At 35.9% G+C, this 13,323-nt stretch overlaps 1 protein-coding gene across 1 annotated transcript; it reads left to right on the forward strand.

The window, feature by feature from the left end:
* The first annotated feature begins 1,233 nt into the window (after positions 1–1,233).
* On the forward strand, positions 1,234–12,529 carry ALG10 (ALG10 alpha-1,2-glucosyltransferase). Its single transcript, XM_006727695.3, has 3 exons — positions 1,234–1,571; positions 2,783–2,980; positions 4,665–12,529. The coding sequence occupies exons 1-3, from the start codon at positions 1,389–1,391 to the stop codon at positions 5,718–5,720; spliced, it is 1,437 nt and encodes a 478-aa protein (XP_006727758.2). The 5' UTR covers positions 1,234–1,388; the 3' UTR covers positions 5,721–12,529.
* The last annotated feature ends 794 nt before the right edge of the window (positions 12,530–13,323 follow it).

Consider the following 13,323-nt stretch of genomic DNA (forward strand, 5'->3'; position numbering starts at 1 on the left):
AAGCAAAGTTTATTGAGCAATAGTATAAAGCTCCCCAAGAGGGAGGGGGGCCTGAGGGAGTTGCCTTCAGAGTTTCTAAGTTTAGGGGTTTTTATGAGCTCTTTTGCAGAACTTTCTTAAGCAATCAGGGTGTGCTGAGTAGTGCCAATCAGGGCTTTCGTCACGTATCTGTCTACCTGTTAGGTTAGTATCTCGCACTGATGGTCTTTTTTTTTTTTTTCTGACATCTGGGGGCTGAGGTCTTAACTGCCCCTTGGCCGTGATACTGACAAATGCTTTGTGGTTAATTGTCTTACTTTAGGATGTTTTGCAGAAGTCATTTCTGCAAAGGCTGCAAAGCAAAATGTTAGTGCCATCCTGTCCAAACTGCAAAACAGGATGTCAGTGCTGTTTTATTTTAGCTGTCCGGACTCCATATTTTCTTCTTGGGGACCCTGGCCCTGACTACCTACTTGTCCAACTAACTCCTAACAGTGGGACTACAAATATAAGTGATACAAACTGCCAATGCTTATTATTTAGTAATAAAAATAAAATACTGTGACAGAGATATTAACAAGAACAATCAAACTTGCAGGCACAGAAAAGGCTTATCTAAAACACCCCAAATCCTAAAATAATTGCTTTCCCCAACTCCTATGCAGTACTGCAATCTGGTTATCAGGGTGCGCTATGATTGCCGATTTAACTAAATCCCCTTTGAGAGTATCCACATTCTGAAAGAGTTCTTTTTTAACCTAAAAAATCCTCTAATTAGGAAGTTCATTCAGCAGTGAAGGACCTCTCGGACCTTCAGGTTTTAATCTGAAAGTCTTAATCTTAGCTTCCATAACCAACGCTCTCCTTCCACCCTCCAAATCTGATGAAATCAAATGCCTTGGAATCACAGGTTTCCATTCAGATCGCATGAGAGAAAAACTGGGGGGAAATGTGCAAATTTTCAGGGCTTGGGGATTGCAAACGTGGGGGAGCGACGCCATCTCCTGGTAAGGGATGGGAACGAGCAAGAAAAAAGCCAAATGCAACTTGAGGGCTAAGCAGCTGCAGCTTTCGTTTCAAAGAGTCAAGCCGCCAATCTCCGGCGCCCGTGGACTCAGAGAACCGCCCCTCCTGGTGGCTCTGACCACTCCAGTGAGCCCTGCGCAACGTGATTGACAGGCCAACAGCCCGGTCCGTTACCTAAACTCGTCACTCCGGAAACAGTGACCGGATCCTTCCGGAAGCTCAGGGTCCGCGCTCTCCCAGCATCCTTTGCTTTCCGGCTATGCTCAGTCCTGTCCGGCCAGTCCCGCCTTGCGCGCCCATTTCGAGCCCGAGTTTCCAGCTCGTCTTTGCAGGCTCGAGAACCCGGAACAGATTTTCCAGGACTCGGTTCTTGGGCTGTGGCTATGGGGGCAGGAATGGCGCAGCTCGAGGGTTACTACTTTTCCGCTGCCCTCAGCTGCACCTTTTTGGTGTCCTGTCTCCTCTTCTCCGCCTTCAGCCGGGCGCTGCGAGAGCCCTACATGGACGAGATCTTCCACCTGCCGCAGGCGCAGCGCTACTGTGAGGGCCATTTCTCCCTCTCGCAGGTGGGGTCCCCACCCTAGGACAGGCCGGAGAGGGCCAGCCCACCCCCCGCACTACTTTCTTCTACCCTTATCCCTTTGGTCCCACCGATCTACCCTTCCAGCTTCGAAATAGGAACTGGGTAATCTCTTGTTCCTGTCCCTGAGATCTGAAGTATTTGTTTAATGAATGAATAGAAGCAATCTATGTCCTAGGAAGTAATGTTCTGGGAGATTAATGTATTTGCTTTACCGCAGGGTACAACCCAGACACACGATACGTTTCCCTCTTAGTAGCTGATAATAACTCTCCCAGGTTTTCTTCCCCAATCCCTAGATCAGAGGCAATGGGCTGCCCCTTGGAAATGTCAGAAAACTTCACTTTAGTTCACTTGTCAAGAGCTTCACTGTGGGGTACCGTGGGGAATACCGTGGGGAATGGGGGGAATTTTCAGCCACCAAGAAATGGCAAGTTCCATTAATTCCATCCTTGGTGTTTATAGAACCTTTTGTTAACTGGATAAACTGGCACCCAGTGAAGTGGCATCATGTTTGAATATATGATTGGCTATGTAAATATAGAGTTAAAAAAGTAGATGTATTATCCTTACTCTTCTGGGAAAGCAATATAGAATAGTGGTTAAAAATAAAAGTCTGTAGTTAAAGACCTGATTTTAAATCTTTGTGCTGTTATTTACTAGTTACCTGACTTTGGACATTTTTTGAGTTTCAGGTTACTCATCTGACAATGACAGTTATATTAGGATCTACTATAGGACATTTTGCAGGATTAAATACAGAGGATTTAGCACAATTCTTGGCTCAGTACATGTTAGCTATCATAGAGCATGCGGTTTGATCTCTTTAAATGCTTCTTTCTCTCCAAAATTGATGCATCAGAGTTCCAGCCAATGCTTCCACACTTTAAAACTGGAACATTTGGAATTTAATCACCAAAATACTCTTCAGAGTCTCTGAGGGTAGGTCTTGGAGATGGAAACTGATACCAAGTTAGTGTTGTCTCCTGGTTACAGATACCTCTGCACAAAACAGGTACAGAGGCAAAATATAAGCAAAACTTTTCTTTCCAGGAGACATTTCATCTGCTGAGGACTTATTTAACCAGCGTGTCACAGAATAACTTCCCAGATGTGTTTTTGAGCTTGACCTCCTTGTGTCGGTCCTGTCAGTATTTCATCTTGCTCTTGTTTCATTGTTGGCCTTTTCTTTTTAAGTGGGATCCAATGATTACTACATTACCGGGCTTATACCTGCTGTCAGTTGGAGTGGTCAAACCTGCCAGTTGGATCTTTGGATGGTCGGAACATGTTGTCTGCTCCATCGGAATGCTCAGATTTGTTAATCTTCTTTTCAGTGTAGGCAACTTCTATTTACTCTATTTGCTTTTCCGCAAGGTACAACCCAGGCACAAGGTATGTTTCCAAAATAATTTATTACAAATTTATATTTGGTCAGGTCCACAATTTTGGTAAATTGGTTTTATGAGATCGGGTGAAAAGTATCTTCAACTCTTAGTGTGTGTGTATATTTTGTTAAGATAAAAAGCAAGCCCCCTACCCCCATTTTAGAATAAATTTATATTTAAATACTTGAATAACTTATTTGTGAAACCTAAAGTAAATATTTGTGAATCAGATGAGTTCAGTAAATGTTTTTTGTGCTTATTATGTGTGCTAGGCACTAAGACCACAGAAATAAGTAAGGCATTTTTTTTCTTACCAAATTTTTATCTTCACTAGGGAAGACAGAGGAATACCTGTATTTACCTCAGGAATTTTGAGGTGGATTGCCTGGCTTTGAATTCTGTCCACTTACAGGTTGTGTTACTTTTAGCTGGTTACCCTTAGTGACTCCATGTCTTCATCCATTAAATGGGAATAATACAGAATCTGCATCACAGGACTGTAAGGTCTACAGGAGCTTAATAAATGGAAGGTGCTTAGAACAAAGCCCGATAGAATAGTAAGGACTCAATAAATAGTAATTATAGTAATTATTTTTAACTTAAATGATTTCAATAGTGTAAATTGTGAGAGGGAGATAGGTAAAAGATGCTATGAGGACACAGGAGGAGTAGAGGAGCACTTATTTTGCAGCCTGACTAGCAGGAAGATGTATGGGTGGCATTGGGTAAGACTTCACAGAAAAGGTGGTACCTGAGCTGAATCTTGATGAACAGACAGGACTGTAGGATGGGGAATGAATCCTGACAGGAGAAAAAACATAAACAAAGGTAGAAAGGAGTTGAGCAACAAGATGCAGAGAGAATTGCTATTTGGAATCACAAGATTATAAAGTATAAGGTTGTGAGGCTGGACAAGTAGATAGGCGTGAAGTCATGAATGTCCTTATATGTGATGGAAAGGATTTGAACTTTGGCCTTGAATTTTAACCAAGAGAATGGCATGGTCTGATTTGGTGATTTAAATACTGTGGAGGATAAAAATTTCAGGACATAAGAATGCTTTCAAAATGGGAAATAGTCTGTGAGAAATGCCAAAATAAGATATTTAACTTTAGACTGGGCCCACTATTTTCAGGAAAAACCTTGTAAGTTCATCATGAAACAGTAAGATCATTGGCTATAGTAGTATAGATGCTATATACATATTTATATTCTCTCTAAAGTAGACCTTTGAAGGGGTATCTTTAAAAGAAATTGATAAGAAATTGATGATGATGGCTAAATGAATGCTCATTGGCGGCCCTAAGACTTAAGTTCAGGGAAATGAAACCATGTGCTCTATGTCCCATTCATCAGTATGTTCCTTACAGAATTTAGTTCAGTGTCTTCCACACAATAACTCCTTAACTATTTGCTGAATGACTCAAAGTATTTCAGGACATAGAAGCTTTGGCATACACATGTATTGTCTTCATGGCTTCCAAACCTATTGATACAACTAAAAGGTACCAGAAAGCATCCTTACAGTTGTATATTGTGTTTCTGTAAAACTAGAAATAGGATTAATATTGAATAATTTTACTTAAGATTCAGATAGTTTTTTTTTAATTAATCTCTTTGTTAGCTCAGTAGAAATGGCATATTTGTTTTATCGTGAAAATAATTTCACATGTGTTTTCTCTTCCCCTCAGGCTGCCTCAGGTGTCCAGAGAATCTTGTCAACGTTAACATTAGCAGTATTTCCCACACTCTATTTTTTTAACTTCCTTTATTATACAGAAGCAGGATCCATGTTTTTTACTCTTTTTGCCTATTTGATGTGTCTTTATGGAAATCATAAAACTTCAGCTTTGCTTGGATTTTGTGGCTTCATGTTTCGTCAAACTAATATCATCTGGGCTGTCTTCTGCGCAGGAAACGTCATTGCACAAAAATTAACTGAAGCTTGGAAAACAGAGCTACAAAAGAAAAAGGAAGAGCGGCTTCCCCCTATTAAAGGACCATTTTCTGAATTCAGGAAAATTTTTCAGTTTCTTTTGGCTTATTCCATGTCCTTTAAGAATTTGAGTATGCTTTTCCTTTTGACTTGGCCCTACCTCCTTCTAATGTTTCTGTTTTGTGTTTTTGTAGTTGTTAATGGTGGGATTGTTATTGGCGATCGAAGTAGTCATGAAGCCTGTCTACATTTTCCTCAGCTCTTCTACTTTTTCTCTTTTACTCTCTTTTTTTCGTTTCCTCACCTACTGTCTCCTAGCAAAATTAGGGCTTTTCTTTGCTTAGTTTGGAAACGTAGAATTCAGTTTTTTATGATTACCTTAGTCTCTCTGTTTTTAGTTTGGAAATTCACTTATGCTCATAAATACTTGCTCGCAGATAATAGACATTATACATTCTATGTATGGAAAAGAGTTTTTCAAAGATACGAAATTGTGAAATACTTGTTAGTTCCAATATATATATTTGCTGGTTGGAGTATAGCTGACTCATTGAAATCAAAGTCAGTTTTCTGGAATTTAATGTTTTTCATATGCTTGTTTACTGTTACAGTACCTCAGAAACTGCTAGAATTTCGTTACTTCATTTTACCTTATGTTATTTATAGGCTTAACATACCTCTGCCACCTATATCTAGGCTTGTTTGTGAACTGGGTTGCTATGCAGTTGTTAATTTCCTAACTTTTTATGTCTTCCTGAACAAGACTTTTCAGTGGCCAAATAGTCAGGACATTCAGAGGTTTATGTGGTAACATCAGAGATATCTTGAATTCTAAAAATTGACTGTTTAGACTATCTCCACAGTGAACAACTGAACAGGTAAAAATTATGGACTTTCTTTTGGGCACAGTGGTGATCCACAGATCACATCAGATTTTTTGTGTTTTAAACATCAGATATATGTGTTTTAAACATATACAATAAATCCAAGGAAGTGGTAAAGAACTGAGAAGTGTTTAAGACTTGCTCCGTAAGCCTGAATAATGGAAAATGAAATTGTTTACGGTTATTTCATGATACCTCTTTGGTACTGCTGGCCACTCAAAAAGTTTGAAAACATTTTACAGGTACAAGTTTGAGAAAACTGAGCTTTATAGTACTGAAACTTATTTATTTTTATCAATTTTCTTCAGAAAGCAATAGCAGACAAAGTGTTTGAAAAAATTTACAAATGATCAGGTAATATTCTTGATTGAAAAGTTAACAGTACATTTCAGTAAGTTACAGAAAACATTTTCTGTATGAAAAATTACAGAAAACATTTCAGTAAATATAATTTTAATCATAAGGCAAAATAGACTCAGATAATAAATCTTATAAATTAGAGGCTCATCTAGGTTGATCTTGTAATTAAGTTGATTTTTGTTAAAAGTCTAAAAATGATCAAGCCCTTTCACTAATTTTTATTTTTATTTTATTTTTTTTTTTTGAGAGAAAGAATGCACACATGAGCGGCTGGAGGAGGGGCGTGGGGAAGGGGAGGCCAGAAAGAGAGGGAGAGAGAGAATCTTAAGCAGACTCCATGCCCAGTGCAGAGCTCAATGCAGGGCTCAGTCTCGCAACCCTGAGATCATGACCTGAACTGAAATCAAGAATTGGGCACTTAACCCGCTGAGCCTCCCAAGCACCCCACTAATTCTTTTTTTTAAATATTTATTTAAGTAATCTCTATACCCAATGTGAGGCTCGAACTCATGAACCCAATATCAAGAGTGGCACACTCTATTGACTGAGCCAGCCAAGTGCCCCCCTTTCACTAATTCTTAGTATGAAATGTATGATGGCCAAAGATAAATTGTGTTGATGATAATACCTTTTAAAAGGGATTTTCTTTCTGAAATACATTACTGTATAGTTTCTTATGGCTGTTGTAACAGATAACAACAGACTTGGTAGCTTAAAAAAATGTCTCCCATGGCTCTCGAGGCTGGAAGTCTAAAATTAAGGTGGTGGCGGGGCTGGTTACTTCTGGAGGTTCTGAGGGAGAATCTAGCTTCTGGTGGCTGTCTGCAGTTCTTGCTGTTCCTTGGTTTACACATGCAGCACTCCAATCTCTGCCTCTGTCTTCACGTGGTCTTCTTTCTCTTATAAGGACAACGTCATTGGGTTAGGTTTTACCCTAATCCAGGATGGTCTCATGTCGAGATCTTTAATTAAATCTACAAAGACCCTTTTACCAAATAAGGGCACATTTACAGGTTCTGAGTAAACTTTTTTGTGGGATACTTTTCACCCACTGAAGTTACCAAAGGATATTTTAGGATAAACCTCATAAAATTTGTAGGAAATAATTTCTTTGCTGAGATATTTTAAATTATGTCTTTACTGAAAGGTAATTCTGAGATAACATAATTACAAAAGAAAGGGTAATTGGTATTTGATTCCATTATCCAAAATAGTTAGAATTGAAAGGAATCATTGATCTAGTCTTATTTTGTAGATTAGGGAGCAGCTGATTGGATAGGATTTTTTGTGTGAGTCTCTGGATTCTGTGTCTACTGTTTCATGTACATTCATTGGGTTGTCATTCTGTTAACAGAAAAGTATTATTTGGACATGTTAACTTTGACATGCAAACTTAGAACTGTGAATACAATTTATCTTTTAATCTCACTTTACATTTGTAAACTTAAAAATAACTGTAAACAAATAACTTTGTCTTCAGTGTTAGATTGTGCTTTCTCTAGGTTTTAAACAGTGGGTAGATGTGGAAAGTATTCTTCATTTGCAAATATAAAATTGTGCAGGTGAAAATTACAGGTATAGTCTTGAGTAGTAAGTACAGGGCAGTCTTGTACTCTGTTCAGTACTTAGAAAGTAGATTGACTCTCTAGTTGTAACAGTGATTGTTGACAGATGTTTTTACTCATTTTGTTTTTTGGTAATTAGATAAGAAAACACAAAGAAATTATTTTATAATGGAGATCTGAGTTCCGGGATGTCAAAATAACTTTCTTATCTGTTATTATTAACGCAAGGCTTTTGTGATTAGGAATATTTCTGAGACGCACAAACTTTCCCTCTAATCCATTCTGGCAAACGTGAGGAAACCATTCCACTCCATAGATTGGGGGAATCACTGTTCCAGTTCATTTGTAAGTGTTGAATTCCTGCTATTTTAAGAGATTGTTTGGAGGAAATCCACACCCAGAGGGAAACAGGTTAACCTTCCATGTTTTCCATAAAATATATAAAATATAGTACTTAACATTTCAGAAAAGAATACTGTGAATTAAAAGGTGCTGTGGAGCGTAGCTTTTAGAAACATCCTAAGTTGCATTTGCGTTTTGAATATTTTTCAAGAATTATCAAATACGTATTTTTGACATGAATTTTTAAAAAAATTAAACGTAATTGAATTTCTTGATTAAAAGATTATTTAAAAAAAAATTATCGGTAAGTTGAAGAGCCTGTGGAGCCTTGCAATTACTGTTAAAGTCTTTAAGTAGAATTATTTTAAAGAATGTCCTAAAAAGATTTAGTCCATACATTTTTAAGCCTTGTAATAAATCCGTTTGAACTTTTTCTACCTTACATGAAATTCCATAGATAAAAAGTATTTCCTTTATATGACGTTAGTAAGCTTGCAGTGTGCTGTGTGTTTCCTCACATATTATTAATGTTTTCTTTTAGTGGATATACCTAGAAACTTTTTTAATGTATCTAACTATGTTTTTAAATTATGTGAGCTGTCTGGCCTCTTCCTCCTCCTCTTAAAGTTATTTCTGGAACGTGCTTAGTCTATCATGAAGTACATTAATATAAGTAGCTTTAATGCAGTTTATTTCTAATAGGTAAATAGCTTAATGTAGTATATTTCTAGTTCGAATTTAACTGCCACTGTGCTTGACATTTTTTTTTTTTTTTGATAATTGTCTGAAGACAAGTGAGGAGAAGAAAAGACATCCTCATTTTTATTATACTTCCTAAATAGTGGACATTTATTTTAGATAAGCATTTAAGTAAAATGTTGATATGAAAAATAATTCACGTTGATTAGGTTAGAGAGCATTTATTATCTTTGAGGCAATTAGAATTTCCTTAAGGGAAACAAGAAAGAAGTATCATGCAAATAATGAGAAAGCTTTTTCGAATGGAAATTTAAATATGACTTAGGAACCATGGGCTTGTAGAAAAAGCACCTAACATGAAAGTTAGGATTTCTGTATTTGTGGCTTTAGATTCAGTAAAGCAAGTGATTTAATCTTTTGTCCTCATTTCAAATGAGAACAGATTTGTCCTGACTCTGGTTATTCTAGCCTGACATGTGTCTAGCCTTATTTCAAAAATAATTCAGCCCCCGCCATATATCCATAAAGTTCATAAATATATAGTAAATGTCAAATAAATGTGTACTGAATGAAGTTTTTAGTATAGAATGAAGTGAACGTCTTAGAAAAAACATACTATATAACCATAAGCTAATTTTAGGAAATAAATCACATGCTTCATAATGAAAGCCATCCTAAACTTTTTCTGCTTAAATTTTCTGACCTAGTTTTAAATTTTTTTATTTACTGTAGTGTTTAAAACTTACACATGTATCTACTTGTAAATATGTTATATGTTGTTATTTATAATAGGATGTGATTTCAAAATTTTTGCTGTTTATTTAAAATAAGAAAAGTAACTTTCAACCATTAAAATATAATAGCAGTAAAACTTCTGATGCTTATTAAACTTTTAAGGGAACAGAGATTTCAACCAGTTATGAATAATTTGTGTTATTTTAGTTAGGCTGCATTTTAGTACTTTAGGGATAACTGTCATTTTTTATTTAGGGTACTTTTTTATGTATTTAAATGTGGACAATATGACAAACATTTCCAATATATTAAAACTTGTATAGCTGAGAAAATTATAATAAAAATGGATAGATGATATATTTTTTAACACTTACCCATGAATCTAACACTAAATTCTTTAACATTTGGAAATTAGGGTAAGAAGTGTTGCCACAGTGAAGAAATCCAATGATACTGTATTTTGCTTGTTAAAAATTGGGCATTTGATGAATTTAATGTTAATTAAATTTGAGCCCAGTGCATCACCATCAGACAAAAAGAGATTCGGTATTTTTCCGAGGAGATAAATATTAAGTGTTGTATTGAATTTTTTCACACTGACTGGAACTTTACCATGATTCAGTTCAGTTGAACCATTGGGGTTGGGGGGACATACAAAATGAGGAAGTAAGGGAAGAAAACTAATGATAACTAATAATTGCTATAATTTATTGAGCACCTACAGTGTTCTAGGCATTATACTGGCTGATTTATAAAACATTGTCTCATTTGATCCTACTCATATTTTGATGAAGCAGATACTGATTTCTCTTTGACTACTGGAGAAACTAAAGTTAAGGCAGATCAGGCAAGTAGCCCAAAGTCCGCGCTGTCACTTAAGAACATAGACTGGCCTGACTCCCAAGCCTGTGAGTTTTCAACTGAGACTGCCTCAGTGAGAAAATTTTTCATTAAGAGAAGTAAAATATGGAGAGAGAGGTGGTAATCTGTCTTTACTCTGCATTAATCAGAACATTCATGACCTATTGTTTATTGTATGTAGTCATTTTTTAAAATGCTAGCAACTATTTAAAGGAGCACAAACAGATAGTTGTAAGAGAAAGGGCTTTTAAAAGAATATATAGGATGTTTAACTTGGAGAAGTAGGGATCCTACAACTTGATAAGCTCTCATAATTGAAGAATAATTATTTGGAAGAAGGATTGGACTAGTCTTTATTCTCTGAAGTTTATATCAAGGGCCAACAGATTTCAACAGATAAAAATTCTCTAATTGTTAGTCTCTGTCTGGGAATGGATCCAGAAAAAAAGTAAGTTTCCCCACTCATTGGCAAGATTTCTGTTTATCAGGAATGATTCAGAAGAGATTCAGATAGTAAGTAGAGTAAGATGTTTTAAGATGCCTCACAATCCGGTGATTTGAAATTCATTAAGTTTGTTACAACTAATATTTTTTGCATTAATTGGTAAGTCATGGGGAAGTATTTCTGGTGAATTGCATGCTGTCTTTAATATATTTTAAATTTCTGAACAAAAATTGTACTTTTAACTGCTACCTTGTTTAGAAATAAATTTGAGATACACAGCTTAGTAGGAGGTATTTTTAGCTATAGTGTTTAAGAGTACTGCTAATGTAGTTTAAATTTGTTTTCTATTTTTTTAAATCCCCTTTACATTAGTGAAGAGAATGTGCTTCTATTTGAAAAGGATTTTCCTCAAGATAAATAGGGCAAGCACTATCTATAAAATGTTTTTAAATGCAGTATCCACTAGGTGGTGATATTGTACTACATTTCTGAGTGTCTGGTAATTAAACTTTTTAATAATGTGTTAACTTTTTTTTTTATAGTTTTGTTTTGAATTACAAAGTAATTTATAGTCATCCATGTCTATTTATTATGTTTATTCACAATATTTTCTAAATTATATGAAGCTAAGGTAAATGTAAAAAACAGTCATTTTTGTGTTTTGTAATCCTGTCGTATAGGTGATTTAACCTGATATATCTTCCCATATGGCATTCTTTACTTCATATGGTGTAGACGAGATCTTTTCCCACAGTCAGTAAATGATGATGGTGACATATTTGAAAACTACTATGTCATTGTATTGGCCACTGTTTTAAGTGCTTTACCCACATTGTTTATGAATCATAACAACCCTGTGGGATCAGTACTGTTTTTAATATTTTCACTCTACACATGAAGAAACTGAATATAGGGAGATTAAATATTTTGCCCAAGATTGCAAAATAACTGGCTGAGCTGGGATTCACACCTAGGCAGGCTGACTCTAGAATCCACATTAACTGCTATCAGTTGTTGGGGGGAAGGGTGAAGGGCATCGAGTCTACCTTCAAAATCAAATCTACCTTCAAATAATAACATTTTAGAAAGAAAAGCATGAGGAATGTGGTTTTACTCCCTGTTTTTATAAGTCAGGAATATGAGGCCCACACTAATTTTGGTTATTCCAGAGGCAGATAATCTTCCATCTGCCATGTTATTCTCCATGTCTGTTTTGGTGATGGTGTCTCAGAGTGAAATATGTATGTACTAATGAATTTAAAGGAGGGAAAAAACAAAAACCCCTCAGGACTGGAGTCTTACATATTTACATTGAAATAAAGACCTTTGTTTTAATTAGATGATTCCAGCTACCAAATAGAGGAACATAGTTGTTTGAAAATTATTACTTAGTTTCTCCAAAGACACTCCCGTTTGGAAGCAAATTGTCAGTCAAACATGACATACTTCGGAATTTTTTTAAAATTTTGACTGGAGAAGCTTAATCTTTTTAAAAAAAACCTATAAATACATGTTGTAGATGCTTTTAAATTTTATATTTTCTTAGATAACCGTGCTGTAAAATGGAAAAGTTTATTTGACTTCTGCAATTATATTGTGGGTTTATGTCATTTAAAACTGATTTTTAAGTAAATGTATTTATAAGAATAAAAGACTTGTTTTCCTTTTTAAAAAGTTTGTTCAGATATCATGGTTTCATTTTTGTTGTAAATAAATTCATGTTTTATAATAATTGGGTCTGTTTAACATGTTCTCTAATTCTAAACTGGATGCCAGTGGCTCATTCACTCTGTACTACTAGCCATTTTTCCTTGCCTACTACCCAGCAATCCTACATTTTATTAGTCTTAAAATAATAGAACTGAATAATATTTGTAAGCATCTGTAATGAGTGCCCATCACTAGCTTGGATAAGTATATAATCTTCCTTTTATACTCATAGTAATGGAAGGCAGTTAAACTACTAGACAGTCACCTTGAACTTGTAGAGTTTGGGTTTCATTGTTAGCGTAGGTCTTTAGAAAGCCCAGAATGCTTTCCAAACACCTTTAACTTGGCAGGACTCAAACCCCAAATTTTGATCACTTGCGGCAAGGAGAAGAGATCCCTGCTCTGTTAGATGTCCAGTTCTTTTCGCTGGGCTTCTTGGAGTTTCCCCCACTTACATGTCAGCCAACAACTTATATACAGGTTTGGGGGTTCCTCTACGTCTCCCTCCTTTCCAGGATTTCCCTTAATTTTTAGCCACCTTAAACACCATCCTCTCATACTTCCAGCCAGTGATGTGCAGCTTCCTGGGCTCAGAAAAAGTCATATAAGCATGGATCTCACCCAGTGGGATCTTCCAATTATCAAATCTTATCCAGTTCCTGCCTGCTTTTGTTTGCTCTTCAGTGCTTTTAAATAGATTTTTTTTTTTTCCTTTTTAAGTTCATCAATCTGTAGAAGAGTTAATATGATAAAAGTTCCTCTGCCATTACCTGCCCAGGAACTGTCTTGATTATAGTTGTCATGTATTATGTA

This window comes from Leptonychotes weddellii, chromosome 5 (genome assembly GCF_054177405.1).
Source record: "Leptonychotes weddellii isolate Sample4059 chromosome 5, ASM5417740v2, whole genome shotgun sequence".
In the NCBI taxonomy this organism is placed as follows: Eukaryota; Metazoa; Chordata; class Mammalia; order Carnivora; family Phocidae; genus Leptonychotes; species Leptonychotes weddellii.

Excerpts from the sequence above, each read along its gene's own strand:
- ALG10 (XM_006727695.3), top strand. The coding sequence starts at position 1,389 with ATGGGGGCAGGAATGGCGCAGCTCGAGGGTTACTACTTTTCCGCTGCC. Across the intron at positions 1,572-2,782 it reads GCCATTTCTCCCTCTCGCAG|TGGGATCCAATGATTACTAC; the intron begins GTGGGGTCCCCA and ends TTTCTTTTTAAG. Across the intron at positions 2,981-4,664 it reads AGGTACAACCCAGGCACAAG|GCTGCCTCAGGTGTCCAGAG; the intron begins GTATGTTTCCAA and ends TCTTCCCCTCAG.